Below are 26,851 nucleotides of genomic sequence, written 5' to 3'. Positions count from 1 at the left end.
TTGGACAAGGGTCTTGTGTTAGCCCGTGATGTGGGTTGCGTTATTGTGGACTAGGCTGAGCTGGTTTGCATCCGGAGCATAAATTTACTGGAGACTCGATCAAGGGTTCATTACCTATTTAGTCCGTTTAGTGTTAGCAGTATTCCATAATCACCAAGTTTAGTGATATGTTGGTCGTTGTCGATTTCATTCTCTGGCCTATACTATAACCATCCTGGACTATAGTATCATGTTCGATAGTCTCTCTGTCTCCGCTTTGAGGCATTATACCTACAGTAGTCTTCAGATAATGAGTCAAGGAACCGCCCGGGGAACCGGAGTGGCATATTCTTCCTTTAATAGTGATAGTCCTTCTGCAAACTCCTGCATCGTAAGACGTTACTAAGGTGATTTGCAAGGGACATAATGCATGATATCTTTCACAAACTGACCTGCAGCATTGACGTATTCCACCTGATTTGTTCTTCTAGAATTTTGCGGGTCATATTCTCTCACAAGCACACACAGCACCTCCACAGAACAACCTGCCATGTTTGTGGTGTTGTGAACCCTGGCTCGCTTAGACTCTTGACAGCTCGGATCTTGCCATCTTTTGATCATCGTTATCCGAGCATTGCAACCTTTCGGATGTACGTCCTTACGCGGGTTGTCACTGCAAATCCCGGCCTGTCAATATTTTGAAAGTCCACATAGTCTCACTCTCTATGTTATCCACCTCCAGCGTTGCATTGCTTGAGGAGACAGGAGCCCATCGACATTGGTAATAATGAGCCGATTGCTTCTTGCCCTACGTAAGGCAGCCCCTGCTTGGGAAACCCCGCTCTGCACTTTCCATTCTCTCCGTCACTGCCCGTACCTCCTTGTTTTCTGCCTTTACCTTATTCAGCACCTTAGACAGACTTTGGAGCCCGTCACTTTTTCTCTCCTGCAACCAACCTCGGACAAACAGCAGCACACAGACAGCGCACACAGATGCAGCCTCTGCGCACGGGCGGGCACACATGCACACACCTTGACTCATGACATTCAATCAAGTCTCTCTTTGCACGACTCGTTGAAAAGCACGCAAAAGGCGCCAAGTCTCGATGCAGGATACTACCTTGTTCGCAGAAGACGTATACTGGGTGACGGGTGTTTACCCAGCGCACGTCCGGCGGACCAGTTCCTATTGGATCTTGATATCTGCATGTCCACGATATACCCCGAATTGGGACGTTTAGGACAAAGAACCGATACTGCGATATCCATCATATTCGTCGACAAAAATTCGATAGTACTTTTGTTTGCTGCGGTTTATTCAAACGGCCGCCTATGCGAAGCTGTTACTGGCCTTCCTCCTTTGTCTATCTATTTGACCGACTCTCGCTTCACTTCTTTGCATTCATGCGCTCACATTACAACAGGGTACGTTTGTCGCTCCCATTGACACACTTCAAAGATTTATCAATCTCCAACACTCACCGGCCGGTCAAACCCACCAACAGTAGCCCACGCTGCCTCGATCTGCCTATGGGCTTTGTTGCCGCGAAAGTTCATGACACAAGAGATAGCAGCGTCATCTCGATCTTGGCGATCTCAGATAGCCGGGTGTCAAATTTGTGCCATGCCAGGAACTGTTTACGGCACTTGCATTTATGGCATTTCTATCTCATATGGAACTGAAAGCAGTCCAAGACACCTCACCTGAGAAACGAAAACTTGATTTTCATGCGAGATCCTAGTGTTATAAGACACTCGGAGTATCTGCCAGTACGGCCGAATCGACGATCCGTACTTCGATACATCGAGGACCCGCAATGATACCTAGTTATCTATTCACTGGCCATTGGAAAATTAGAGGCGCTGTTAGCCTATACGTACTGTTTGCGGGAATTTGAGAGGCCTCCGCTTGGCTAAAATGCCGATGAACTGGATCTATGAACATGTTCAACTCAACTTGACCCGCAGATGGCAGCTCGTCTTCACACCGGCCAGCCAAGATATGCTTTTTATCAACCGCAGTCCACAGCCCACGTTTTTGATATGTTCGGAGTGGGATTGGAAGAGATCTGTTGGTCCGGAAGAATTCGCTCGGTTTCAAACCGTAAGGATCGGCGTGGACAATCTTGAGCAGTCCACATTTCACGACGTGCCAGCGGCCTTGACTGACCAAGCTACCACTTGCCATTGAGTTACGACGGCAGCCTGAATTGGAGATTCGTCGCTTTTTGGGGGTCGAAGTTTCTCTAGGGAGTTAGTCTCTCCACATGAAGCAGGCATCTTCCCGGTTGCAGAGCCAATGGTACCTTGGGGTAACATTCAGTGCTGATTCTATGCCTCAGTCAAGCAGGCAATGTTTGATTTGTGACAGCCGATGACGCGGGGCAGTTTGTTTCTCTTACTGCTGAAGGGCGGCCTATTCCTACGAAGTTCTATAACAAGGGTTCCTAGACCTACTTTAAAGTTTGTTGCGTCTCTGGTCATCCTTGACTTTCTGATTAGCATGTTGGAAAAGTGGTTGGATCGACCAAAGTGGGTGGACCAGACTGAGACAGCCATAGCAGATCGACTGGCGAGTCGCGCTCTTGCAGGATGAGAAATGCTCACTGATTTAACACAGTAAGTGATTTTTAGCATCTTCCCTCTATTTTATGAAACTTCTAAATAAAGATGATTGGAAATCATGAAATCATAAACACTTTCTAGCGGTTACGAACGTTATAAGGCCTTTTTTGCTTGAAGGCGTCACAGGAATCAACTTACCCTGCACCACAGCACGTGACCATTCCGTGAGATGACATCTCCACGACTGGTAGGTACCGCCGAAACAGGCAAGTCAGCACTTTCGCGTGAGATCCATAAAAACTGTCGCCAACATGATGCACTCAATTCAATCTCACTCTCTCAGAATCGCCATCATATCCGGTTTCGAGTGCGCCAAGACCCTCAAAGGTGAACGTGCAGACAAGGCATCGTCATCGAATTCAATGCGCCTTGATTCTTGTTCTTTGTCGCAGAGATACCGCCCTCCATCCAGCTTAGTAGCGAGCTCACCAGAGATATAAGCACACCCAGACGCCCCCCATTGCACGACACAATGACGGCAAAATCACCCAAGTCTCAAAGTCCTACCTCTGCCTCTGCATCGCGCAATGACTGGGATCACGATGAGGCTGGACCGCTGCTTGCGCGTTTCGTTGGCGGGGGTCAACTTGCCCCTGACGCCGATACCGAAGCCTCAACTCTCATCGGCACCGCGTCGCCTGCTGATTATGGAGCTGTAACTTCCTCTGGCGATGGAACGGCGGAGGAAGCGGGTGTTGCGAAGCCCGAGGGCAAACCGCTGCCGAAACTCCAGGTGTTGCTGCTCTGCTACGCGCGCGTGATGGAGCCGATTGCTTTCTTCTCCATCTTCCCCTTCATTGCGCAGATGGTCCAGGAGAATGGCAACCTACCCAAGAGTGATGTTGGTTTTTACAGTGGCCTCATCGAGTCTCTTTTCTCGGCTACCCAGATGACGGTGCTTCTCAGCTGGAGTCGGCTTGCAGATCGTATTGGCCGCAAGCCTGTTCTTCTCATCACGCTTTTTGGCACGGCTATTGGGCCTGTGTTGTTTGGCATGTCAAAAACGATCTGGCAGATGATCATGTTCCGGTGTATAGCAGGTCTGTTTTCCGGCTCTGGTCTTGTCATCAGGACTATGTTGTCTGAACTCAGCACCCCTGAGACGCAGGCAAAGGCCTTCAGCTGGTTCGCATTTGGTGGAAACATAGGAATCTTCTTGGGCCCTATAATCGGCGGCGCCCTTGCAGACCCAGCTCACCAGTTTCCACGAGCGTTTGGCAATGTTCAGTTCTTCATCGACTATCCTTACGCGCTGCAAGGTATTGTTGTTGGACTAATCAGCTCTACAAGCTGCATCACAACCGCCCTCCTTCTCAAAGAGACACTTCATGAACCGAAAAAGCCTCGCCATGAAGAGAATGGCCAGCCTCGAATGTCAACTTGGGAACTTGTCAAGTCTCGCCAAGTGGCCCTTGTTCTTTGGGCTTACAGCCATGCCATGTTCCTCGCCTTTGTCTTCACAGCCATTCTTCCAGTCGTTCTATACACACCTATTGAGCTTGGAGGCACAGGCTTTAACGCGTTCCAGATCTCCATCTACATGGCCATCCAAGGTGCCAGCCAAGCCATCTGGTTGCTCATCGCCTTCCCCATACTTCATCGACATCTAGGTACACGCGGTGTCATGAAGATCTGTGGATATGCGTACCCCTGGTTCTTCGTTGGTTTCATAATTCTTAACACGCTCCTCCGCGCTGACACGCACGCTACGACGGTTATATTCTGGATCTTGGGCGCGGTGGTCACCGTCGTTGGACCTGGTGTCTCCATGGCCTTCACAGGCGTGCAGCTAGCTCTCAACGACGTTGCGCCGGATCCTCACTTCTTGGGCACGTTGAATGCTCTGGCCCTGAGTCTTGCAAGTGGTATAAGAGCCATCGTACCAGGTGCCGCAACGGCCATTTATGCTGTGGGTGTTCGTGGACAGATTTTCTGGGGCCATCTGGCCTGGGTGATAATGATTCCCTGTGCTGTTGGCTTTACTGTAGCTTGTCAGTATATACCCGAGGGGAAGAAGTCTTCAAAGGACGATAACGAAGACGACGAGAACGAATCGTGAGAGAGGGAGGGTTCATTGGGGGAGTCTAAGAACTGACTGTGTACGCGAAGCATAGCGATTGAGATCTATCATTGGTGAAAATGTTAACTTATTAATGTGCTGTCTTTGCCTTGAGGCGTTTGCATATGGTAGCTACCTTGGAAATAGCCCTATTGCATAGGGCATTTAGCATGGACTCGGAAGGTAGCTAGCATAAGGATATAACTGAACAAGTCGGCATCCATGCTCATATGGATTTCGTCATCATCTTGAGCATTGTTGACAAGATTCACAACCCACGATATGGCCGACCTCACTGGTTGAGACGATGAGCTCAGGCAAGCTAAATCCATTCTGAATCTATTCGTGTGTAGCGATGCTTGCAGCTACATCTAAGTTCTAATCTATCCTTGATTATCCAGATACTTAACCAGTACCTATTTACCCATGACCATTCCCAAACCCTATTACATCTTTGATGCTTTTGTACAGGAAACTGAAACGAAATTACTCATAATGCCTTTGCAAGCAAAGAAACGATTCTTACTTTTCATAACGTATCGTGAAAACAGGCGAATACGCCTCGTCCCAATCCTCTTTCGTCTTCTCATCACCAAAGATTCTCAATGCTCTATATCTCACAACATACTGTCCCGCAGGGGCAAAAGTACCATCTGCAAGTTCACCAGTGAAAGCTTGCGAGTTAGCACCCATTGCGTTCCACAGCAGGGGAAAGTCAACCGGCTCTCCGATAACGCGCGGCTTTTTGGGAGAGGTAGGTTTCTCGGTTGTGACCGGTATGACCTCAGCGTGAAGTTTCGCTGAGCCTAGAGCGAGGAACCAGGTAAGACCGGGCAGTGTGTCGGTGAGGTTGTTTGCTGTGCCAGGCTTGGGGAGTGTCCACGTTGTGTTGTCTGCTACGGGGAAGCGGTTCTCGTCGGTTGAATTTGCGATCCATGTATCTTTAGGCCCAAGAACCACTGAGTCGTGAAGAGATCCTGTTAAGCCTTGGTAGGGAAGTGACAGGGATGTTCCATCGGTGCCGTTGATAGTTACATAGCCCGACCAAACAGGCAAACGCGTTGCGTTCAGACCCTTTGGAGGTGTAGCAAGAACCTCAATGACAATACTTTCACCAGCATCGATAGTAACCTTTGACTCGCTGAACTTGAGGCTAGCATGCTCTTCGGCAAAGTCGTTAGGGAATTCATCCGGATAAATGTAATTCTCAACAAGCGTAAACATCGTAACGGCCGGGACGTGAGAAATCTGCAAATCAATCTGTTTCTTGCCCGTATTCTTGACTGTAAAGTTCAACGACTCAGCAAAATGATCCGTGTCGTTGAACGAAAGACTTGATCGTGATAAAAGAACTTTTGCGTGGGCAGCATCGTGAGCCTGCACGATACCGCCGCCCTGCTGCGGAACAGGCGCGAGAAAGTCATAGAACATTTTCCCATCGTTGAATAATTGTGGGTTTGCGCTCGCTGATAGGAGGTTCTCAATGAGAGCTGGATCGCGGGTGCCCCTGGCTTCTGCGATGAGGGCGAAGATGCCGGCGACGAGGGGTGAAGCCATGGAAGTGCCCGATAACACGGCGTAGCTTCCCATGCTTCGGGGGTAGGTCGATAGGATTTTACCGCCTGGGGCTCCGAATTGAGGCTTCAGGTCCATTTCCCATGTTGGACCCCAAGAGGAAAAGGTACTCGCTGCTCCAGCTGTGATGTTGTTGTGCTTCTGTTCGAGAATAACGTTGCCGTCACTTCCGTCTGACATGCTGAGAACAATTTTCTTCTTTGCTTTTAAGGAAGTGATCCAGTCTGCGCCTTGTTCGGGAGACACGATACTTGCTGCTTTGATACCCGCGACGGAAGAAACGTCGAAAGGGGCAAGATCTTCCTTGTTGCTGTAGAACATGATATACTTTGCACCAGCCTTGACTGCATTGGCAGCTTTCGCATCGAATGTACACGAGCCCCGCCGGAGAAGAACGATATACTTGCTGAGATCGGGTGTGTCCTTAGGCCACTCATCACAGCCATCATCAGCGACTGACGTGTCGTAGTTGAGTGCCCAGAGTGGCAGCTTCACGCCCTTCCAGGCACTCGGCTTACCACTCAAATGCCCAAATTCGTGTTCAGGACCTCTATTGATGCTGTATTTCGACGCATTCAGGAGTGCGAGAGACTCGGTGTTGTCAAAGGACCCAACAGCGGTAACTTTCTTCCCATTCGCAGCCGTGCTCGCATAAAACATGCCCATGGCCCCTGCATTGCCCGCCGCAAGAACACAAGGAACGCCCTGTTCGACGATTCTCGAAACAGCCACTGCCCACGGTTCCTCGGACCAGCCCGAAGGACCACCGATGGAAGCTGAGATGATGTCTGCACCGTCTTCAAACGCCTGATTAAATGCGGCGATGAGGACATCGTTTCCAGCTTCGCCGTTACAGCCAAACGCGCGGTACGCTCCTATTTGCACGCCGGGTGCGGCGCCGGTAAAGCCCATTGTGTTCTTTTGGGCGGCGAGAATGCCAGCGACGTGGGTGCCGTGGCCGGCGCAGTCCATGGGGTCGTTGTCGGGTTTGGCGTGGTTGAGGCCGTCGTATGCGTCGCCTACGAGATCAGTGCCGAAGGAGACGAGACAGTCTTTGCCGAAGCAGCCTCCAAGGGCTGGATGTCTATAGTCGATCTGTATAGATGTTAGTCCCGGGTATTAGGAGAGGAGTGTGGAGATGGCTTACACCACTGTCGACGAGGGCAACCTTGAGACCCTTGCCCGTGACACCCTCTGCCCTCAACTTATCGACCTGCGTCATGACATGTGGCGAGAACGTATCATTCACAGCATCCCTCTCCTCGAAGCCTCGTTTTTGAATGGACTTGTACTCCATTCCCGGTGTACCCGTCCAGTGAACCTCTGGCTTGGGGATGCTGAATGTCTGAACAGGCCATTTTTGCTTGATACCCGGCAACAATGCCATCTCGGAAGCTAGGTCTTCAGCATTGTCGATATCGGTGAATTGGATCGAAGCTCCTTTGAATAGCTTGTAGTTGTACTGCATACGAGTCTTGCCTCGTGCCGAAGCCTTGGCGAAGAAGTCGGCGCAGTCCTAAGTTCTGTTAGTTATGGAAAGGGATATAAGATATGAGAGCATACGCACATGATTCTCTTCAAATTCAAAGATATAAGCACCCGGTAACCGACTATGGCCCTTCCCAACAGCGATCTTATCAAAGTCTACCGCGCTGACCACCGCAGCGTACAGCGCAGTCACTATACTCAATCGCACCATGATGAAAAGAAACACACCAAATCACGTTCTCCGCAATCACGAAGAAAATCAGCAAGATACGAGAAAGAAAAGGAAACGGAAAAGAGAAGAAAGGGAGGATTTAAACGAGATAAACCTGAACCCAACATTTCCGCCTTGGAAATAGGTTGGCTGGGGATCCTATATACGATCATCATAGCCCCATTATTGACACAAGCTGTGGGTTGATCCCCATCCCCATCATGGAAAGAAAAGAAAGATGGAAAGAAAGTGGGTTTCTGCGGGATAGTGGACTTTACGAGATTCCAGGCCATGAGAAGCAATCCTACGAATAAGAAGAGAGGACATATTTGAGACAACTGTGTTGTATATATTCTCTGCCAATGGACTAAATGGTTAGTTGCAGAGTGAAAGAGTCGGTATCACTGCACAGCTGAGGAAATCTGCAGGCGGAGGTTGGGATGGGATGTCAACATGAGATCGACAGGCACTGCACGGATGATGAAACTGGGTCCCACGTCGCTAAACATAGAGTCATCTATGATAGAGCCGCATGGGACGATTGCGCGTACATGCAGTCGAGACAAATCAAGACAAAATTCATGGTTGAAAATGGTCTAGTTGTATGCAAGTTTGCGGTGGTATATCTATCGAAATAGCAACTCAACCACCAACCTTTAACTCTGACCGTTGTACTCCGTACTCCGTACACAAAGCGAATACTACCATGTTCCCGTCACTTGAAACTCAATCAAACATCGTCATCCGATCCTCTTGATCCTCCTTGCACATCTTAATCTGCCCCACGATCGTCAGGAGAAACAAATGCTACCTTGCATTGCCATGGGCTTGCTTCCGCTGCCCAACCCGCGATGGTTTTGTTTCCTTGGTGAAGTCATACCTAACCAACTACATCAGATAACACCGTCCATCCCACTATGCGAGACTTATGCAGCACTTCCCGTGTCGTACCGAGCTGAACCTCGTATTTGCGGTACATAAAAAGAAACGCGCACTAGTCTTTGCTTGGATACACGTAGTCTAGCCAATTGGGCCCACGACGACACCTTGCATGCATGTGCATATGTAGGGCGGGAGAGGTTTCTAAAATAAAAAAATAAAAAATAAAAGAGAAAATATTCTTGATTTTTCTTTTCAATTATTGAGGATGGGGCGTACTCTACATGAGGTGATTGATTGATTGATCATGATGTGGCAACTTTGCTCTTTTCACATGCTGTTGAATCGGTGCCTCATTCTTATTACTGACTTTTATCGTTGCATGGCCTTGAGAATGCATGCAACGGGTACTCACACCACGTTTTGTATCACGGTTAAACGGTAGGCCCGTTGTGAGACGCCGTTGCTCGTGATTGTTCCCGCGTGCAGACACACCAACACCAATTCAACTTCAACGCACAACTCTGTACAACACAACTTCCAACTAAAAAGCTTGGCTAGCTAATTCACCGATATCGCTACCAGCCACCCACAAGACCATGGCCGAATTAGCTGAGAAGGGTGACGAAAGAGCATGCACCAAAGTAATCATCGTCGTTGACTAAGATCTAGTGAGAATCTGCATGTAAAGCATTTGAGTCTTATCGCAGGTATATAAGATCCGGCAGATAAGAAATATCCCGTTGTGGCTACGCCGAGAACAAAGCTCCGTGCCTCCGGCGCCGTCTCCGGAGGGACTGTGTCATGCCCCATCTGTGATTGGTCCATTGCACCATGCCCAGTGTCAAATGTTCAAAAAGGTTGGATCAGAAAATCAGAAATGCGACATTGCTGTCCAAGTGAATCATCAAATCTATAATATCCTCCCTTATTCCAATGCAAAATTAAGCTCAATCATTTACAACATCATATTGGTATTGCCCAACAAAGACAATATGTCGGAAACAGATCCTCGTACAAAAGAGCAATCCTCTACTCACGATACCGAACGCAATATACAACCTTGCGAAGAACCCAAAGACAAGGAAAACGTCTCGGCTTTCAAGTCCCTCGGTTGGCTCGACCGTTTTCTAGCAGTATGGATCTTCCTTGCCATGGTAGTCGGTATCCTCCTGGGCAACTTTGTCCCTTCGACTGGACCAGCTCTTGAGAAGGGCAAATTTGTTGGTGTTTCTGTTCCAATAGGTATGTAAACAGCTTATCCGGTGGGACAAGTATACTGATCAGATGTGCTAGCTGTCGGCTTGCTTGTTATGATGTATCCCATCCTCTGCAAAGTCCGATACGAGAGTCTCCACGAGATCTTCTCCCAGCGTGACGTCTGGAAGCAAATTCTCTTTAGCATATTCATCAACTGGATAGTTGCACCCTTTTTGATGGTAACCCATAGCCCCATTTCCTCAAACGTACAATATTCTGACGATGATAGCTCGGCCTCGCATGGGCCTTCCTCCCAGACAAACCCGAACTTCGCATCGGCCTTATTCTCGTAGGTCTTGCACGCTGCATCGCCATGGTGCTGATATGGAACGGTCTTGCGGGCGGCGACGCGGAATACTGCGCTATCCTCGTGGCTATCAACTCGATACTGCAGATGGCTCTATACGCGCCAATGTCTGTGTTCTTTATCTCGGTGATCAGTGGAGAGGAGGGCTCTCTTGAGGTGTCGTACTCAACCGTTGCAACCAGTGTAGCAGTCTTTCTCGGCATCCCCCTCGGCGCAGCTATCATCACTCGCTTTTCCTTGCGCAAGATGGTCGGGTCAGATTGGTATGAGCGTGTCTTTTTGCGCATCATCTCCCCCTGGTCTCTCATTGGCCTTCTTTACACCATTCTCATCCTCTTCGCTTCCCAAGGCCATCAAGTGGTCCATCAGATCGTGTCTGTAGTACGCGTCGCAGCCCCTCTCATCGTCTACTTTGTCATAGTCTTTTTCGCAACACTTCTGGTATCTCGACATGCTGGTTTCGGGTACCCGCTCTCCACAACGCAGAGTTTCACTGCAGCGAGTAACAATTTCGAGCTTGCAATAGCTGTGGCTATTACCACGTTCGGACCTAGTAGTGACCAAGCGCTTGCAGCGACGGTTGGCCCGCTGATCGAGGTTCCGGTGCTTTTGGGGTTGGTGTATCTCCTTCGGTGGGTTTCTGATAGATGGAACTGGAAGAACTGAGTTATTTTGGGGGGTATATGTAGCGAAACATAGTATCAGGTCATCTCATCCATCAAATTGAGCAAATCCGTATTACGGACCATACAGGTCTCGCCCTCGGCGCATCCAAGAGCAGATCGAGCTTGAGATATGTCTGATTGACCTCGGATCTGAGCGAGGATAGTAGCAGCTTCCATGCAGTGAATCTTGTCAAGAGATTTTGGTTGTTGGGTTAAGAGCTGTTGCTGTGGTTGCGACACGGGCTGCGGTCTCGGGCAGCAGCCTGATTCTTCTGTGCAAGACGTAGCAGTCGTAGCAGGTGTTGGTGGTGAGTACACCTTGGGCTGAAAAGCAAACGGAGGGTTGCTATTCTCCCTCACGGGGCCACATCCTTGAGGCTGCGAGCACTGCATAGGTCTCGAGGTAATAACAACAGGGGAAGCATTGGAAGACGGCGTAGAAACAGGCGTGATAGTCGCCACGCCCGCTCTGGCAACCATCTTTTCCTCATGCCTGGCAGCCTCAACATGAGCCTCAACCTCGTCAGCCGACACGCCCTTGGCAGCAAGCAAACCTCTCAAGGCAGCATTCTCGCCCGCAACGGCCCTCGCAACACGCTGCATCTCCAGCGTAGCCTGGCCATCGCGACGCTCAAACTCACGCACGCGACTCTGCAGATCGTCGAGTAATTCACGCTGTCTTGCGCGAGAGCGACGCTGGTTCTCGCGATTGAGAGCGAGAGACTCGGGGGTTCGAGTCTAGTTGGGCTTAGCATTGGACGGATATACGGGAGTAAGGAGGGAATACAATCGTACCTTGCGTGGCATGATGGGTTGGGTGAATTTTCCAGCTGAGATGAGACGGGTTCAGGTGAGATGATGGACTGGGGTATTGGATAAAATGCGCTGGAGAATGAGTCAAATTGGTTGGAAAAAGATTGTCTGAAAAGGCGTCGTACAGCAGCAATAGTTAGTTTTCCACCGGTCCCACCAGGTTTAGGCTTGTGTCTACCTACTAATCCAATACGAACTCGGTAATGACTCTTTGGCACTTAATCCTTCAGTAAAGGGCCTCTCAGAGGGATAGTTACTACGAAGTACTGTAACTTACAAGCTGTACTAATGAGTGTAGGTCAATTAAAGCAATAAAACAACAGCATTCACTCCATTTTGACCCACGTCCACAAACCGTGATCGCTCGATTACAAACCCCTCCACATTCTTTTCCTCTCCATGTATCCCAATTAGGTAATCCCAACTTCGGTCCAGACTCAAACTCCACCATCGTCATTAACATCCTTCACCTCTCTTCTAGCAAAAGCCAATTGATACAATTGTACACCAACACAATGATCTGCAATACCTGTCGCCGCGCAGCAATGCGCTCTGCTCGCCTTCCTCTGCGCACCCTCATCCGCGCTCCTCCGGCCATCACCCGCATTACAACACAGACACCTACATCAACGCCCCGAAGACTTCTCTCGACTTCTACATCTCGATTCTCTGCTGCCGTTGAGGAAGAGCCCGATCTGCCTTCCATGAGCCCCGCTGAATCAGCCATCGCCGAAATACTCTCCGAGAAGCTTCAGCCCACCGAGCTACTTGTCCAAGATGTCTCGGGTGGTTGTGGGAGCATGTATGCCATCGATATCACATCCCCTGCTTTCAAGGGCCAGACAATTCTCAAGCAGCAGCGCATGGTGAATGCTGCTCTTGGCGACCTTGTCAAGGGCTGGCACGGCGTTCAGATCCGGACCAAGGTTCCCTCTGCTTAAGCGCAATTGGATTATGGAACGACGTATCTTTCTGCATACGACGGCAAAAGTTGGTGGAGAGTCAAGGTGGGTTGATTGTACGATTATGGAGATTGCTGGGGTCCAGGAACGTCACGAATGAGAAGACATAACGATTTGCAATCGGGCATGATACAATTTCTGCTGCGGCTCAGCAGTGAATGAATCAATTGAGCTTTAAATCGACAGGCTGCTGTATGATAGAGAAACAGGGGAACAATGCATGGGAATTACGGCCGAAAATCTCAGCTACGGGACAAAACGAGAAATATAATTCATTAACAAAGCATCTGACTCTCAATTGCTGCCTTTCGATGGCGATTCGAGTTCTATATTCGCGTCACATGCATTGTCCGATTTCGCTCTGAAGCTGCCTAGACAAACTTGATAAAGTCACTAACTGAGGTAAGTGAGTCAGGCCGAGCAATCTACCACTTTCAAGTAACACTGTGGGTAACCAACCGACTCATCACTACGGAAGAGCTCATGACTCCTCGATGTGCATATGCTGTTTTGGATCGTAGAGTTGAGGGCTTTGGTCTATCACTGGTGGATACCAGAGAAACCCTCGCTTCAAGTCGAACTGGGCGATTTAAATCAACGAGGTTTGAAGCTGCCACAAAGGTAATTGAATGGGTATATTAAAACTTTTCATAGTCTCGTCTAATGCGCCATCAGTCGAGATAAGACTCGACGCCCATTATTCCATGCCTTCTTAAAATTCCTGTCCCATTTCTTTTACAAATTCTCGTTCAAACTGGTAGCTTACATTCTGTACATCATTAGCAATTACTCATAAATAGGTATCTTTGGGGAACATACCGCTCAACAGGTGTAAGACCAAGCAGACTCATGCCATTGTGGAGGACAATTCGGGCAGCATCGTACAGAGCCATACGAGCCTTCTGAAGCTCAGCCTCGCTGCCGACAATTCGGAGGTGATCGTAGCTGGAGCTGAGCACGTGTGTCATCTTGAACAGGTATGTCAAGATGGTGGTGGGCTCAAGGGTCTTGAGAGTGTTCTGGACCACGTCGGGCCACTGGCTAAGTAGTCGGACGAGGTCGGTAGCGTGCTTCTCAGTCAGGAGCTCGTAGTTGGCAGTGGCCAGCTCATCATCGGAGAGACCAACTCGTCGGCGGATAGAGCACAGACGGGCATGAGCATACTGGAGGTAGGGGCCAGTGTCACCCTCGAAAGAGGTCATGACGTCCATGTCGAACTTGTAGTTGTTGATTCTAGTGTTGTTAGTAACAAATTTCTCAATGAGTTCGGGATACCTACCGCTTTCCAGACATGTCCTGGACCATAACACTGCTGATACCAAGGATATCGGCAACGGCCTCAGGGTTCTCGACCTGAGAGTACTTGGTCTCGTTCTTCTTCATGACCTCGTGCATCTTGTCGGCGACGTCACGGAGAATGTCGTCAAGGAATTTGACAGTACCCTTTCGGGTGCTCATGCCAAGAACCATGCCGAAGTTGATGTGCTGGCACTTCTTAGCAATATCCTCGTGGCCCATAAGCTCAATGGTCTTGAAGAGTTGCTTCAAGTGGAGATCCTGTTGAGAAGCAACGACGTAGATCATGTGGTCAAAGTTGTACTTCTCCTGTCGGTTAAGGAGCTCGCTGATATCTCGGGTGAGGTACAGCGCAGTGCCGTCCTTCTTTCGGAGAATGACCTTCTCGAGACTCTTACCAGGCTTGCCAGGGACGTGCTTGGAGAAGTCAATGAGGATAGCACCGTTAGCGTCCTCGGTAAGGCCCTTCTCAGAGAGGACCTTGGCCGCCTTCTCCATGTCTTCCTCAGGGACCTGAGACTCTCCTGAGTACTCGTCGTACTCAATGTTGAGTCGAGCATAGGTCTTCTTGTATCGAGTAATGCTGAGATCTCGGAATCGTCGCCAGAGCTCGACGGCCTCCTTGTCACCATCTGTCATTCGTCGGAAGTACTTTCGGGCTTGCTCGTCCAGGGACTTCTCCTCAAGCGCAGTGATGTCCTCACCAGCAGCCTTCTTGGCCGCAATCTCCTCCTTCTCAGCGGACATGTCCTGGTTGATTCGGACGTAAAGGTTGAAGAGGTGGTTAATAGGATCGGCCTTGAGGGCCTCCTCATCACCCCACTTCTCCCAAGCTAAAGCCAACAGACCATACTGCTTACCCCAGTCACCAAGGTAGTTCATTCGGGTAACCTCCCATCCAGCACTCTCGTACAAAGAAGCGAGAAAACCACCAATGATGGTACTTCGGAGATGACCTGCGTGGAAAGGTTTGGCAATGTTGGGCGAGGAGAACTCGACAATCATGCGCTTCCTGCCAGAGTTTGGGTCGTTGGGGTCTCGGAGACCGTTGTAAGGGTTCTTGCCGTAGTTGTTGGCGCGCTTTCGAATCGTAGGGAGGAGCATGCTGGTAAGCTTGTTGGGCTTGAAGAAGAAGGAGATGAAGGGACCAGCAACGGTAGGCTTCTCAATAAGAGGAGATTCGGGGAACTTGATCATGTTAGCTATAATTCAGCAATTGCTATTTTATGCGACTCACCTGAGCAACCCATTCCTCAGCAAGCTCTTGGGGCTTCTTGCCCTTCACTCGGAGAGCAGGAACAGCAAGAATAGCATCTCCCTTATCGAGAGTCTGAGTCCACTGGATGGCGGGGTAGATAATCTTAGGATCGACACCAGTAATAGGCGCCAACAGACTTGTGATGTGTGAACGGTAGATATCGACGGGGTTGGTATCAGGGTGGCAGCCAGGGAAAGACTCGATGTTGTCGAGACCAAGCTGCTGGAGCTGGTCGGCGAGAGCGTTGGCGTCTGTCGCCATGGTGCGTATATATTTGATGGAGGAGGGGTACTTGTAGTCGCGTTGCAATGTCTGTTGTCGCGGAGACTGGCGAGTCGAGAGTAGAGAAAGAGTACGAGTCTGGACAAAAGCTTGTCGCAATGGCAAAGAGGATGTCACAAGATAACAAGAAGTAGAAGAAGAGAAAACGGTGGAGGAAGTGAAGCGCCGCGCGAGCATCAATGGCGATTCCGAGCGAGTGAGTGTGAGTCAAGTGGGCTCAAGGGTTAACCAAAAAAAAAAGGCTTTGACTCTTTCACTTCTTTCCTGCGAGTCATCATTCGCCGGGGACGGATGCAGAGCTTGAAATCGCGGGGCACGGTTGCCCTGAAATTCCGCTCCGATTCTACCCCTCCATCCATGTCATGTCAGACCGTGATAAGATAAGGTAATGAATGATTGGATTCAACTTCATGCGACTTTGATATTCAGTAGAGGTCACTAAAGAGGAACCAATTCTTGGATCAATTTGTATTGAAGATTGAACAGACTAAAACGCTATTGCTGACCATTTAAAACACCCAGTGATATTTGCCGAACCTTTTCACACTCAACATGAAGTAACCCCTCTGAGGTCCTTCAGAGCAAACCAACCAAATTAATAAAGAACCGAAACTAGACATAGCTTATTTTGATGCGCCGTAGTTGTCAGACAACTCCCTCGAGGAGTCCATACAACATGCATTAGAGGGGTATAACAAGGAAAGATCTAACTAGACGTTATGGTCGCCAGGGTTCATCTTCATGTCGTTGGTGCCAAACTTGCCGCCGTTCAGCTTCTTGCGGGCAATCTCCTTACGCCACTCAAACATGGTGTTTGGCTTGTCCCTGATAGTCTGGCGAAGCTTCTCGTCACTTCGCTTCATCCATGCGTTGGAAGAGGCAGTGCTAACAGGGTAGAGAGGCATGCTGTTGTGGCTGAGGAGGAACGCATCCGGCTCGCGCTTATCATGAGACGCGATGATATCCATGTCGGCCGCAATCTGATCGCAATAGATCTCGAGAGGGAGATCATTAACGTCGTGTCCAAAGGGGTTCTCGATTTCTTGGCCGATGAATAGAAGTCCGAAAATAATATAAGCGGCGACAACAGAAGCCGGAATCGTGATATACTGGAGTTTATCGACAAGCTGGAAGGGCAGGACAAAGACATAAACGAAGGTGATCTGGCTGATGGCAATGGTGTAAGCAATGGGGAGAGGTGTGTTGAGAACACGGTCACAGCCAGTCATGCAGTCGTTCATCATGGTGAGATGGTTGTAAGCAAGAGTCTGCTGCATTGGGACAGGGAGTTGCTCCTGAGCGACCATTCGATCGATGGTGATGGCAAGATGGTTGAGAATCTCGAGAGGGAGGTTGCCAAGAGGCTTGTCGGTCTTCTTAAGAGCTTTACGGGGGTTGCTCTGGGCAAACGACACACCAAGGTACTCTCCAACGGACTTGAACATGTTCTTCTTCTTGATACAAGGACCCTCAGGATCAGCGACAGTGGCATCCTTGGCAAAGGTGTTGAGATGGCCGATGAGATGCTCTAGATCAGGGTAGGCACTGTAGGGCTCGAATCGAAGGGCATGCTTGAGAGAAACTGAGAAAGCAACAATAAGGTTCATCGCGCCAATCTTCTTGAGAATGGTCTCGCGAGGGTCTTGGTCTGGGACATCCTTGGCGTGAATCCAGAAGATACGGCCCAATGTCTGGGAAGCCATGGTAAGCATACCCCAGTATCGGCGACCTTCTGCGTAACGTTCGTACGCAGTGGAGGATCGGAACGACAGACTGAGACCGACGACGAAACCCAGAATGGTAAGCAGAACCGAGTCAACAGAAATATCGTGGACCTGCTTGTGGATGAGTGTGATGGCAGTCGACCAGGCGCCAATAGCGACCAGAGGGATGATCAACTTGGGCATGATAGAACCGTGCATTTGCATGACCAGAGGCCATTTTGAGTGCTTCTGAATATCACGAGGACCGGTGAAGTAGTCATCGATGTCAAGAGAGGTCTGCTTGCGGAAAAGAGCTGGGTTGACGCCTACGGCGGGAGAAGGGGGAGAGCGAACATTGTCGAGGGGGATTTCGAGACTGTGCAGGCGCTTCTCATTGGAAGTGTCGAGACTTTGAAGACGCGTAGGGTCATTGTTGGGGGATTGGGGCTTTCCCTGGGTCTCAGTGTTGGTGTCAATTGTTGGTCGGTTAACGGCCGTGGTGGCTGTATGGCCAGAGGTTGCGGAATAGCTGTCGCCCATGGTGCCGATTATCGCGTTCGATGTCGATTTATTGAAGAGATGAGAGATATGGTATCCTGCCAGCAGGCGTGCAAGGGTGAAGGGGAATTTCAGTTCGATCAGAAAGATGAGAGAGGAAATAGAGAGAGGATGCTCAAAGGCAAAGGCCAAGATCAGGAGGAATCAGTGTATCACAAACGAGAGTGAGAATAGGAAGAGACCAGACGAAGGAGATGCACGCACGGGGGGAGGCCTGGGTATTAATGAATCACGAAAGAGGAAAGAAAGAAAGTGGACAGGATGAACGGAACGCTCCTGGGTGATATATGGGGATTGAAGCTCATCCATCTCCATCGGGAGAGCATCCATTCCCAGGAGGACAAGGACGACAGCAAACAACCTAGGAGCTAATGGCTATGGCTACCTAAGTGGAGGTGGTCTCAATGCCGCTGCCACTCAGGAACGCTTGCAAGCCAGGGCCCCAGAGAGAAGCCCCCTGTAACGTCCTGCCGTTTCGTTCCCCTATTGGTTCGTGGCCACCACACCGGCGCAGCCGCTTCTAAATTTTGTGGTCTCAGCGGCAGGGCCCGCCTGGGCAAAAGCACTAAAAGAGCCCTCCATGTGTAAGTCGTTTCTAGTGGAGAGGATTTTTTTCATACTGTGCTGCTGTTGCCGTACCCGGACTCCAGTTATAACGGTCTCCCAGGGAGGAGGAGGAGCCGTCAGCGCTACCTGGTCGAGGCCATCAACACCAACGCACGACTGGAATTTTGAAACGCAGCTCGCCCCCTCTAACGCGCGCTACCCTCTGTTGGTTTTTCTTCTTCGTTTTGTGGGCGGCGGCAAAAGACAGGATAAACAAGTTTAAGCAAAACATTTCCCACGGGTGAATACGATTCGTCATAAAGCCTCACTTGGGTGTTGTGATCATCAGAAACAGCAACCTCCTTGCTCTCTGTTTGGAGAAACTCAAACGCCATGTCTGGTCCTGAGACAGCAGAGATGCAGGTGTGTGACACTGCACAAGTCACGATGCATTATGTAACGGGCAACACAAGAGACGATCGAAAGTTCTAGGGGATGGCGAGACACTGATCGATCATGATGAACGGCATGGCATGCGAGTTTCAGGGGGCCGCAACCTAATTGGAGCCCTGGCACCTTATTCGCACTTCCGTATGTCCAACAAAAACCGTCCACTGAACCGCGCTGTCTGTCGACGTCTCTACTGTACAGTGTCTCCCGCGTTTAGTTGAACCAGGGGGCGCCTAAAAGCAAGTCAGGACATTCAAGGAATATGTCAGTGTAATGACTCTCGCCTCGTCCTCGATTGGTCGTTATTATAAAAGGAGGTCCGTGACGTGGTCAACAAGCTTCCACTATGAGTAACAAAGCCTTCCTCCCTTGCCCAAACAAATGGGGCATTTGCGTGCGAGAAGAAAAAATAGACTACACAGCCCCCCATCGGACGGCAAAAGAACATAGGTATGGATCCAATGAGCAACATTCGACAAGAGACATTCACGGTCTTCTGATGTTCTCTTTTCTCGGACTAGGGAGGCGGCGGTAGAATTAGGCTCGTAACTAAACTTCTGCTGGCTCCGCTGAATCATCTAAATTTATACGAGATTCGTCACCTCATTGGTGTTGAAATCTTCAACTGTTGCCGCATGTCCTTTGTCTCCCTTTCATCGAAAACAAGAGACTTCTTTATTGCCAGCACATAATCACTCATACATAATTCTGATCATATGGCAATCATTTCTTTGTTTGATCAACTCTCGCTTCACTACTCCGTATTCCGACAACCTTCACACACAGTGTTCCTCACAGTCCAGCACAGCCCTCAAATCCTTGCGGAGCAATTTCTTGGAAAAATCTCCAGTCCCCACTGCGGGATACGCGTTGCACTAGAATACCAAGCTTTTTCTCTGATCTTATTCTGGCGAGTCTGTCTGTTGATCAATATTGTAGCTTAATTTTCTCGTCTCCCCAGAAGCCAAGCCTCTCTTCTGTGACTTGGCTTTTAGTAATTCGCGTCGATGCAAGTAAGATTGTTCGCCTATTCACGCCCAGGAGCGTCTACACCTAATCCTTGGCTGCAGTGCACAAGAAAAGCCTCTTCCGCGTGATTTTTCCTCTTGGGATATAACTTTCGAGTTCATTGCCACTGCAGGTCGCCTTTCTGCAGCCATTGATGTGAGGATGCATGGCTGTTCACCTCATCAAGTGAATCCGATGTGAGGCGACGTCGAAAAAGGGAACAGAGAGGACCCATGTTTTAGCCCCCGTGTTGTCAAGCAAGGATCGTGACATGGCAGGGTTCATGCCTCATCAACATGCGGTCAGCAGCCAGCTGAAGTGTCACTAATAGTTGAAGCCTGCCGTGATTCATATCGAGTATAATGCATGCTCCGTATTTTCCGCGAAGGATCACCTAGAAAATATGGGCAAATTATGATCAGTACTCACTTTAACCCAGGACACAAATCATCTTATTGTCATGTTTGGTCTTACTGCATCCTGAGATGGGTCATAGCTAGGGCTTTCATTCGATACACGAGTCCTGAATACCTTGGCGATATTGATCTCGCGAAAAAGGAGACCATCGCGAACTCGGACTTTCTTGGACCCCGTAACCGTGCCCTGTCACCTGCAATTGAGTTTCATGAAGAAAAACGAATGTTTCCAAAAACTCACCTGAAATTCCCTTCTGTGCTACGAAGTTTCTTCCCCAGATCCGATACTTTTCACCGTCGTTTGAGTTCCCTAACTAAAAAGATGAGACTGGTGTTGTCGTTTCATCGTCAGCCTCAAACGCTTCCCTTCCACATTAGGGCAAATTAGTCTGGAAATGGGCGCGGAGAATTACATGGATATCGGATTGGTCAATGCTACGGCTTCGTAATAAGCACTAGCTGAGACAGGATGAGTTTGCAGGAAATTGGACTTTTGGGGAGGCTGCGAATCGGCAGAGCCCCGGGATACGATGATATTTCTTCTCATTTACGGAATATTGATGGATTGCTGCACATGTAACCGAGGCCTGAGAACGCGGAGATGAACCAGGCACTATCCTCTAAGCCTCAATTTAGTCACTTCGGCTGCGTAAAGATGCTTTGAGCTTGAAGGATCAGACATGGTTGCTTATACTATGATGAGGACTTGTCCTTTGGCAATCCTACTAGTAACCGTATTTCGCGGGCATTCGTTCTATTCTTCCCTTGCTTCGAGCATGCTCGAAACACTTAATTGTACTCTGGATTTATTGGCTTATTTCCAGCTATTTGCATCGGCACAGCTCTTTCGTTCGACTGCGATCATCTTTACTGATCACTTCAAGACGCCAAGCAGGCGGATGAAGCCCCAGGATAGGGTATCCGAAGGCCACGACTGTTGCTCGCTTCAGGTGATCATTCTCTGCAGATTCGCGGGGTTAGATGGGGGCGGCTTCAGTCTGTAAATGTTAATCGAAGACCCATAGGATTTGGGTTCAATGGCATGAACACTTGAGGCTAGCAGCTGGTGTTGCAGGGACAGGATCCATCTAAACAACTTAGACAAAGCCAATATGCAGCCGGTTGGAATAGTTTGCAAGAGCATTGGGGGCCATTATGTTGCCCGCTTAACTTAAGGTATAAACTTCATCAGCGTAGAGGTGATAGAGACCTAGAAGGACTTGGCCCTGCAATGCCCAGGCTGAGATACTCGTTTCGCGAGGCTTTGTGCCCAGAAAGCTCAACGGGAGCCCATACCATCAGAAGGGCTTGTGCTTCGTGACTCATTGTGTCACTGAGTCTTGCTGCCTCGCCTGCTGAGATGTGCGAGCGATCTTGTTGCTGGCTTGTCTCTGTTGCGAGCATCCTAAGTGGCATTTTGTTCATCTCAACACATAGCTCTGCAGAGCCGTTCTGAGTGCACGGCCTGATGTCCTGTTTGATGTTGCGAGATCGCCGAGCTCTATGCGCTTGGGAGACTAACCAGAAGTTGGTGATCACGATCGTAGGGCTGAGTGGCAGCTCAAGCAGAAAACACGGGGGCTCTAGCTGAACAAATCGGTTCCCAGCAGCTGTAAGGGTTTTTATTCGTGCTTACCCTAGGCGCTTTTCAAATTTTGTTAACACGGGCTATCAAGTATGTACAATGTCTCTTATTGCTCAAAGCAGCAATTGCCGAAGCTTATCATAAGGTACATTGAGGTATTGAGCTTGGTATGGTGGCTTTGAAGCTTCCATTCGTAGTGGTCCACTTTCTGAGCGCTGTGGTGATAAGCTTGATCGGTTTACTACCCGTCACACCTAAAAGGTTAACTTTCTTGCCTAGCCGTTACGAGTGTAATTACTGAATGTGTATCATGATCAACACTCACTCCATTCCTGACCACGTCCATGATGCAAACGAAGAAGAATCAGTTCCTGATCTCCAATGTTGAAGAAGCCGCCAATGGCTCGCTATGCGCACTAACGCAGGGGATCCAATGGAGACGATCCACCAGATGCGGCCAAGCCACTGCGGCTTTGAAGGGTCTGGCTCTGACAGCCCTAAAGCCATCCCATTGAAGGGCGAGCTCCCCGTCACCCCATCCCAGTTCAAGGGATAATCCTCAAGACCCCCTAAGAACAAAGTGCCTGACCACCAAACCTCGAATATCGTCAACCCTTGCTTCAAACTCCGACCCTTTCGACTCTCATTTATCCCCCGTCGCCTTTCAAAACGCTCATTGCCTTTTCGAATTCTGCCTTTTCCGTGCGCCCATCTCGACCGCCATTGTTTCATCATGGCTGGTCATTGGAGTCCTCGACAGCGCACGAATCGCGCCAACACTGTCGGCGCATTTGTCTTCTTCGTCTTCTTTATCTACTTCTTCCGCGACACTTTTGTACCCTCGAGTACGCCGGCGCGAAAACATAGAAATGACTACTCTCATATGGCTCTGGGCGACCACGATGTCGAGATGGTGGTCGCAAGTATGAAGCATGAAAATGTTTCGTGGCTTGATGAATATCTCCCTGAATGGAAGAAGAACATCTACGTGGTCGACGACAACAAGGCCAAGCTGACTGTGCCTACAAACAAGGGTCGCGAGGCCATGGTCTTCCTGACGTACGTATCTATGTCTCCTATTCTGTATTCCTGATGCTGATATTTCTGCCTGCAGCTACATCATTGATCGATACGACTCCTTGCCCGGCAACGTTGTCTTCCACCACGCCGAGCGCTTCCAATGGCACAACGATAACCCCGACTACGATGCTCTCCCTCTGCTCCAAAACTTCCGTTTCGATAACCTAAAGAAGGTCGGCTACGCCAACTTGCGATGTGTCTGGGTCCTTGGTTGTCCGGCTGAGATTCGACCTATCAAGGACGAAGCTCCTGCTAAAGAGGGCGAACCTATTCACGCCCGCCATGTTTACAAGGCCGCTTTCCAGGAGCTATTCCCCAGTCTTGAGATTCCTGAGGAGGTCGGCGTCACTTGCTGCTCACAGTTTGCTGTTCGCCGTGAGACCATTCACTTGCGCCCTCGCGCAGAATACGTGCGATTTCGTGAGTGGCTGATTGTGTCTGCCTTGGGGGATGACCTCAGCGGCAGAGTTCTGGAGTACTCATGGCACAGTACGTTCAATGCCCACACACAGTTACTCACCGATAAACTAACTTTTTCGCAGTTATTTTTGGCAAACCCGCAGTCAATTGTCCCAACGCCGCCGATTGTTATTGCCAGAACTATGGCATGTGCGATCTAAAGTGCGAGGCAGATAAGTGCGAAGGCCAATACACACTCCCTCCCTTCTCAACCCTTCCCAAGGGTTGGCCCCAGCTCGGATGGAAGGGAGAGAACCGTGGGTGGAAGGGACAGCCATAAATAAAGGAGGGACAAATATAATGGATCCGCATCGCCTAAAGGGATTTTACGAATGACGTTTCTCGAAAGTCTGCACTACATGTTTAATTTGGGGCCGTTCATGGGAAGTGTTTCGACGCAAGGGAAGCGTAGTATTCCTTCTGGGTTTCTGGGATTATTGGTTATGGGATGGGCGTCTAGGATTGGGTTGGGCAATCTGTTATGTCTGCACCAAGTAGAGTTTCTGTAACATCATCACGGAATAATTAAAAAGACTATCCAAATGATACATATGCCAAGGACCTTCATTGTAGATAACAAAAATGACCAACTCAAGGCCTACTGGTTCTACAAACTTTGGGTACTTGACCTTATCGTAAGAGAGGTATACGTTTTCCTGCCCCCTGAGGACAGCATTTGCATTGAAAGGTCATGTAAATTAGAGTTCGCGTTAACACATGAAGCTACTAATGTCACATTCTGAACGTATGTACTTTACCGTTGGCTCAGAGCTCGGGGCTGGAGATAAAAGACACGGAATCAATTTGGCACACCATTTGATAGAATCTATGGTATTTTTTGAACCGGTCTCAAATAGACATGGACCAAAATGTGTTTCCTATTCTGTCTTTCCCTGGCCTCAGGGAGCGAGAAAATATCAGACCTTAATAAAGGTATCAGGGTACACTTGGTAAAAGGTATACTAGGTAAACTTATCCTAAATCTATACTAAGTACCTAAAAGTCTTTTTATTATTTAGGATTCAGTTCCTAAGTTTTCTTTTCCCCCCTAGCTATGGAATATATATAAATCATCATCCATGTTTCCTATTCTGAATCTTTCGCTCTCGTAAAAAGAAGCTCGGCCCCCCCACCTCGGAATTGAAGCCCCACCCCCACTTCTTTCAAGCTCAACCTGAAGCTACTGTCAAAGCTCACCTTTAACAACAGATTCATAGCTTCACGAACATCACACTTATAATAATCCGTCAAATCATTACAAGTCCGTGATTCTCTCAAGCGACAATAATATCCAGAGCACATATTTCAAGATGGATACATCAACTCCCACGAATTTGATGGGTAAGATCTTCTTGTCCGAATATTATCACATTGCTAACATCGCTCAGATAAACATCAGAAAATCATCTCCGAGATCCTCAGGTCCTACCGCGATTTGATGAATTGCGTCACTGTAAATGGCATGGACAAGGAAAAACAAGGCGACTACGAGGCCCAGGCCAACAAGCTAAACTACAGAGACCCCGATACAATGGCAGCCGCTGGCCTAAGGACACAAAGAAAGTTTGACGAACTGGTAAGTTTTACAGCGCGTCCTCGAAGCATCGTCATTGACACGGAACAGTACGAGAGCATCAAGGAACTACTTTCTCTGACTCGCACAATCAAAGAGCTCTGGGTATTTGGGCCTGTCGACAGAGCTGATGAACATCGCAAAGAGAAGGAGCAGCAAATTGATCGCGACGTTGCGGAAATCACTACTCTTTTCAACAAGATTGACGCGAATGCCATGCGAGAGCTTGCGGAGAAGAATGGTGGCACATGGGAAGCTCAAGGAGAAGCGGCGTTGACAGCACCAGCAGCGCCAGCCCCGACTGGAAATTAGAGAGGCCTTGGGGTGGCTTCTCCAGAAGCATCGCAAACGGCCAGCAGTCCGGCGACATTGGGACGCGAACCCTCGGTGGATGGCGATTTCCCTGTGTCTGACACTCCAGCTGAGGGCACAGCATCAGGCCGTAGAAGGTCCACAACATTCAATTATGATAATTAGGCGTGGGTAGAAAAGTCAATTCCATGTTCGACAAGGCGGGTGTTTGGGATCGGCAGAAGGCCTTTGAATGGACGGGACTGGAGAATATTGATATTAGATGGCGTTTTCGGAGTTGGTGTTTGGGTCAAGATGGAGTTTGGCAGCGACGCAAGGTAGGAGCGGCCACGGCTCCTGCCCTTAGGTATCAGAATTGAACCTCCTTCCCGAACCACGCGCAGACCACGCCCTCAACGTCCTTCCTCACTTCATATTCTTCTTCTTCATCCATCAATTTTTTCTTTCCATCTTTTTCAGGCCAATATCCCCTCGCCATAAACTTGAACCGCGAAACTCCTCTCATTTGTTCCTCACTTTCATCCGTGTTCTACTTCATCTCATCATGCTTTCTCATCTATTGATCGCTGCCTTTGGCGTCACGGCTGCCCTTGGCCAAACATCTTATGGAGAGCAGTTTAAGTATTGGGGCTGTGCCACTGTTGACGCTGCGGGCTTCAGCAACCCAGTCCCGCTTCCCAACGGTATCTTGACTCCTGAAGCATGCCAGGCCGCTTGCGCTGGCCACATGTTTGCCGCGGTGTCTCCTGAGTAAGTTGTTGCATGGTCATCAAAGCAAGTCTAACATTTCCAGTGCTTGTCGTTGCGGAGATGATGCCAACGCTATCAAGTCGGTCGACGAACACTCTTGCAACTACCCGTGTACTCAAGACCCAAACTCTCCCATGTGCGGTGGGATCTGCCCCAAGGGCACTCCCAGCATCTCGAACTTGTTTATCATCGAACCGGCTGAGCTTCAAGCTTCCGAACCTGTGCCTCAGCTAGAGAACCCGTTGAACCAGCCTATGTCTATCAATGCTGTTCCTGCCTCCGTGGCTCCACAGGCATCATTTGCTTCTGACGCACTCCCTGTGGCTACGTCGTCTCCTCTGCCAGGCATTCCCCTTTCTCAGAGTGAAGTCGTTCAGCAACCCCCTCTGACATCGGACACTCCCCCATCGTCGACATCCATTCCATCTGATCCTCCTGTCACCTCACCCGATCAGCCTGGGCAGTCACCTCCACAGTCGACCATCGACTTCCCGTCTACTCTCACGCTGCCTTCAAGTGTATCCCCGTTGGCCCCAGCAGCGAGTGCCCCAGACTCTTCGAGAGAGGTGCCTGGATTTCCACCCAAGTCTCGAACAGAGCCTTCCACAAGTGAGACTTTGGTGACAGAGACAGGCTCTCTACCCTCCGTGGCACCAAGCCGGGTGGCTGTGTCAGAGTCGAGCCGCTCTGAGATCTCGATGCTGCTCACAATTGGCACTCTTCTGTTCAAGGTCATCATGGCTATTTAGCGA

General features: G+C 49.5%; 10 protein-coding genes across 10 annotated transcripts; 6 read left to right on the top strand and 4 right to left on the bottom strand.

The window, feature by feature from the left end:
• Positions 1–3,076: 3,076 nt before the first annotated feature.
• FSUBG_449 (tetracycline resistance protein (probable transport)) lies at positions 3,077–4,663 on the top strand (the record flags this gene model as incomplete). The annotated part of the gene is made up of 1 exon (XM_036682484.1): positions 3,077–4,663. One exon carries the CDS (start codon positions 3,077–3,079, stop codon positions 4,661–4,663), a length of 1,587 nt encoding a protein of 528 aa, XP_036543972.1.
• A 522-nt stretch (positions 4,664–5,185) lies between these two features.
• FSUBG_448 (subtilisin-like serine protease) lies at positions 5,186–7,937 on the bottom strand (the record flags this gene model as incomplete). Its single annotated transcript, XM_036682473.1, has 3 exons — positions 5,186–7,333; positions 7,386–7,754; positions 7,806–7,937. The coding sequence occupies 3 exons, from the start codon at positions 7,935–7,937 to the stop codon at positions 5,186–5,188; spliced, it is 2,649 nt and encodes an 882-aa protein (XP_036543971.1).
• Positions 7,938–9,811: 1,874 nt separating this feature from the next.
• On the top strand, positions 9,812–11,049 carry FSUBG_447 (arsenical-resistance; the record flags this gene model as incomplete). Its single annotated transcript, XM_036682462.1, has 3 exons — positions 9,812–10,061; positions 10,113–10,255; positions 10,306–11,049. 3 exons carry the CDS (start codon positions 9,812–9,814, stop codon positions 11,047–11,049), a joined length of 1,137 nt encoding a protein of 378 aa, XP_036543970.1.
• Positions 11,050–11,084: 35 nt separating this feature from the next.
• On the bottom strand, positions 11,085–11,855 carry FSUBG_446 (uncharacterized protein; the record flags this gene model as incomplete). The annotated part of the gene is made up of 2 exons (XM_036682451.1): positions 11,085–11,786; positions 11,844–11,855. The coding sequence occupies 2 exons, from the start codon at positions 11,853–11,855 to the stop codon at positions 11,085–11,087; spliced, it is 714 nt and encodes a 237-aa protein (XP_036543969.1).
• Positions 11,856–12,376: 521 nt separating this feature from the next.
• On the top strand, positions 12,377–12,802 carry FSUBG_445 (altered inheritance of mitochondria 1; the record flags this gene model as incomplete). The annotated part of the gene is made up of 1 exon (XM_036682440.1): positions 12,377–12,802. The coding sequence occupies one exon, from the start codon at positions 12,377–12,379 to the stop codon at positions 12,800–12,802; it is 426 nt and encodes a 141-aa protein (XP_036543968.1).
• Positions 12,803–13,585: 783 nt separating this feature from the next.
• FSUBG_444 (arginyl-tRNA synthetase) lies at positions 13,586–15,638 on the bottom strand (the record flags this gene model as incomplete). The annotated part of the gene is made up of 4 exons (XM_036682429.1): positions 13,586–13,592; positions 13,643–14,056; positions 14,103–15,307; positions 15,357–15,638. The coding sequence occupies 4 exons, from the start codon at positions 15,636–15,638 to the stop codon at positions 13,586–13,588; spliced, it is 1,908 nt and encodes a 635-aa protein (XP_036543967.1).
• A 731-nt stretch (positions 15,639–16,369) lies between these two features.
• FSUBG_443 (UPF0187 domain protein) lies at positions 16,370–17,902 on the bottom strand (the record flags this gene model as incomplete). Its single annotated transcript, XM_036682418.1, has 1 exon — positions 16,370–17,902. One exon carries the CDS (start codon positions 17,900–17,902, stop codon positions 16,370–16,372), a length of 1,533 nt encoding a protein of 510 aa, XP_036543966.1.
• Positions 17,903–22,658: 4,756 nt separating this feature from the next.
• Positions 22,659–23,744, top strand: FSUBG_442 (uncharacterized protein; the record flags this gene model as incomplete). Its single annotated transcript, XM_036682407.1, has 3 exons — positions 22,659–22,984; positions 23,040–23,494; positions 23,548–23,744. 3 exons carry the CDS (start codon positions 22,659–22,661, stop codon positions 23,742–23,744), a joined length of 978 nt encoding a protein of 325 aa, XP_036543965.1.
• Positions 23,745–24,774: 1,030 nt separating this feature from the next.
• FSUBG_441 (uncharacterized protein) lies at positions 24,775–25,349 on the top strand (the record flags this gene model as incomplete). Its single annotated transcript, XM_036682396.1, has 3 exons — positions 24,775–24,805; positions 24,853–25,040; positions 25,089–25,349. 3 exons carry the CDS (start codon positions 24,775–24,777, stop codon positions 25,347–25,349), a joined length of 480 nt encoding a protein of 159 aa, XP_036543964.1.
• Positions 25,350–25,893: 544 nt separating this feature from the next.
• Positions 25,894–26,848, top strand: FSUBG_440 (TWF1-twinfilin an actin monomer sequestering; the record flags this gene model as incomplete). The annotated part of the gene is made up of 2 exons (XM_036682385.1): positions 25,894–26,099; positions 26,143–26,848. 2 exons carry the CDS (start codon positions 25,894–25,896, stop codon positions 26,846–26,848), a joined length of 912 nt encoding a protein of 303 aa, XP_036543963.1.
• Between the last annotated feature and the right edge of the window lie 3 nt (positions 26,849–26,851).

The sequence above is a fragment of the Fusarium subglutinans genome, assembly GCF_013396075.1.
Source record: "Fusarium subglutinans strain NRRL 66333 chromosome Unknown NRRL66333_c0000002, whole genome shotgun sequence".
Classification (NCBI taxonomy): domain Eukaryota; kingdom Fungi; phylum Ascomycota; class Sordariomycetes; order Hypocreales; family Nectriaceae; genus Fusarium; species Fusarium subglutinans.
Note: the sequence above shows the minus strand (reverse complement) of the source record. Positions and strands in the feature narration are given on the sequence as shown.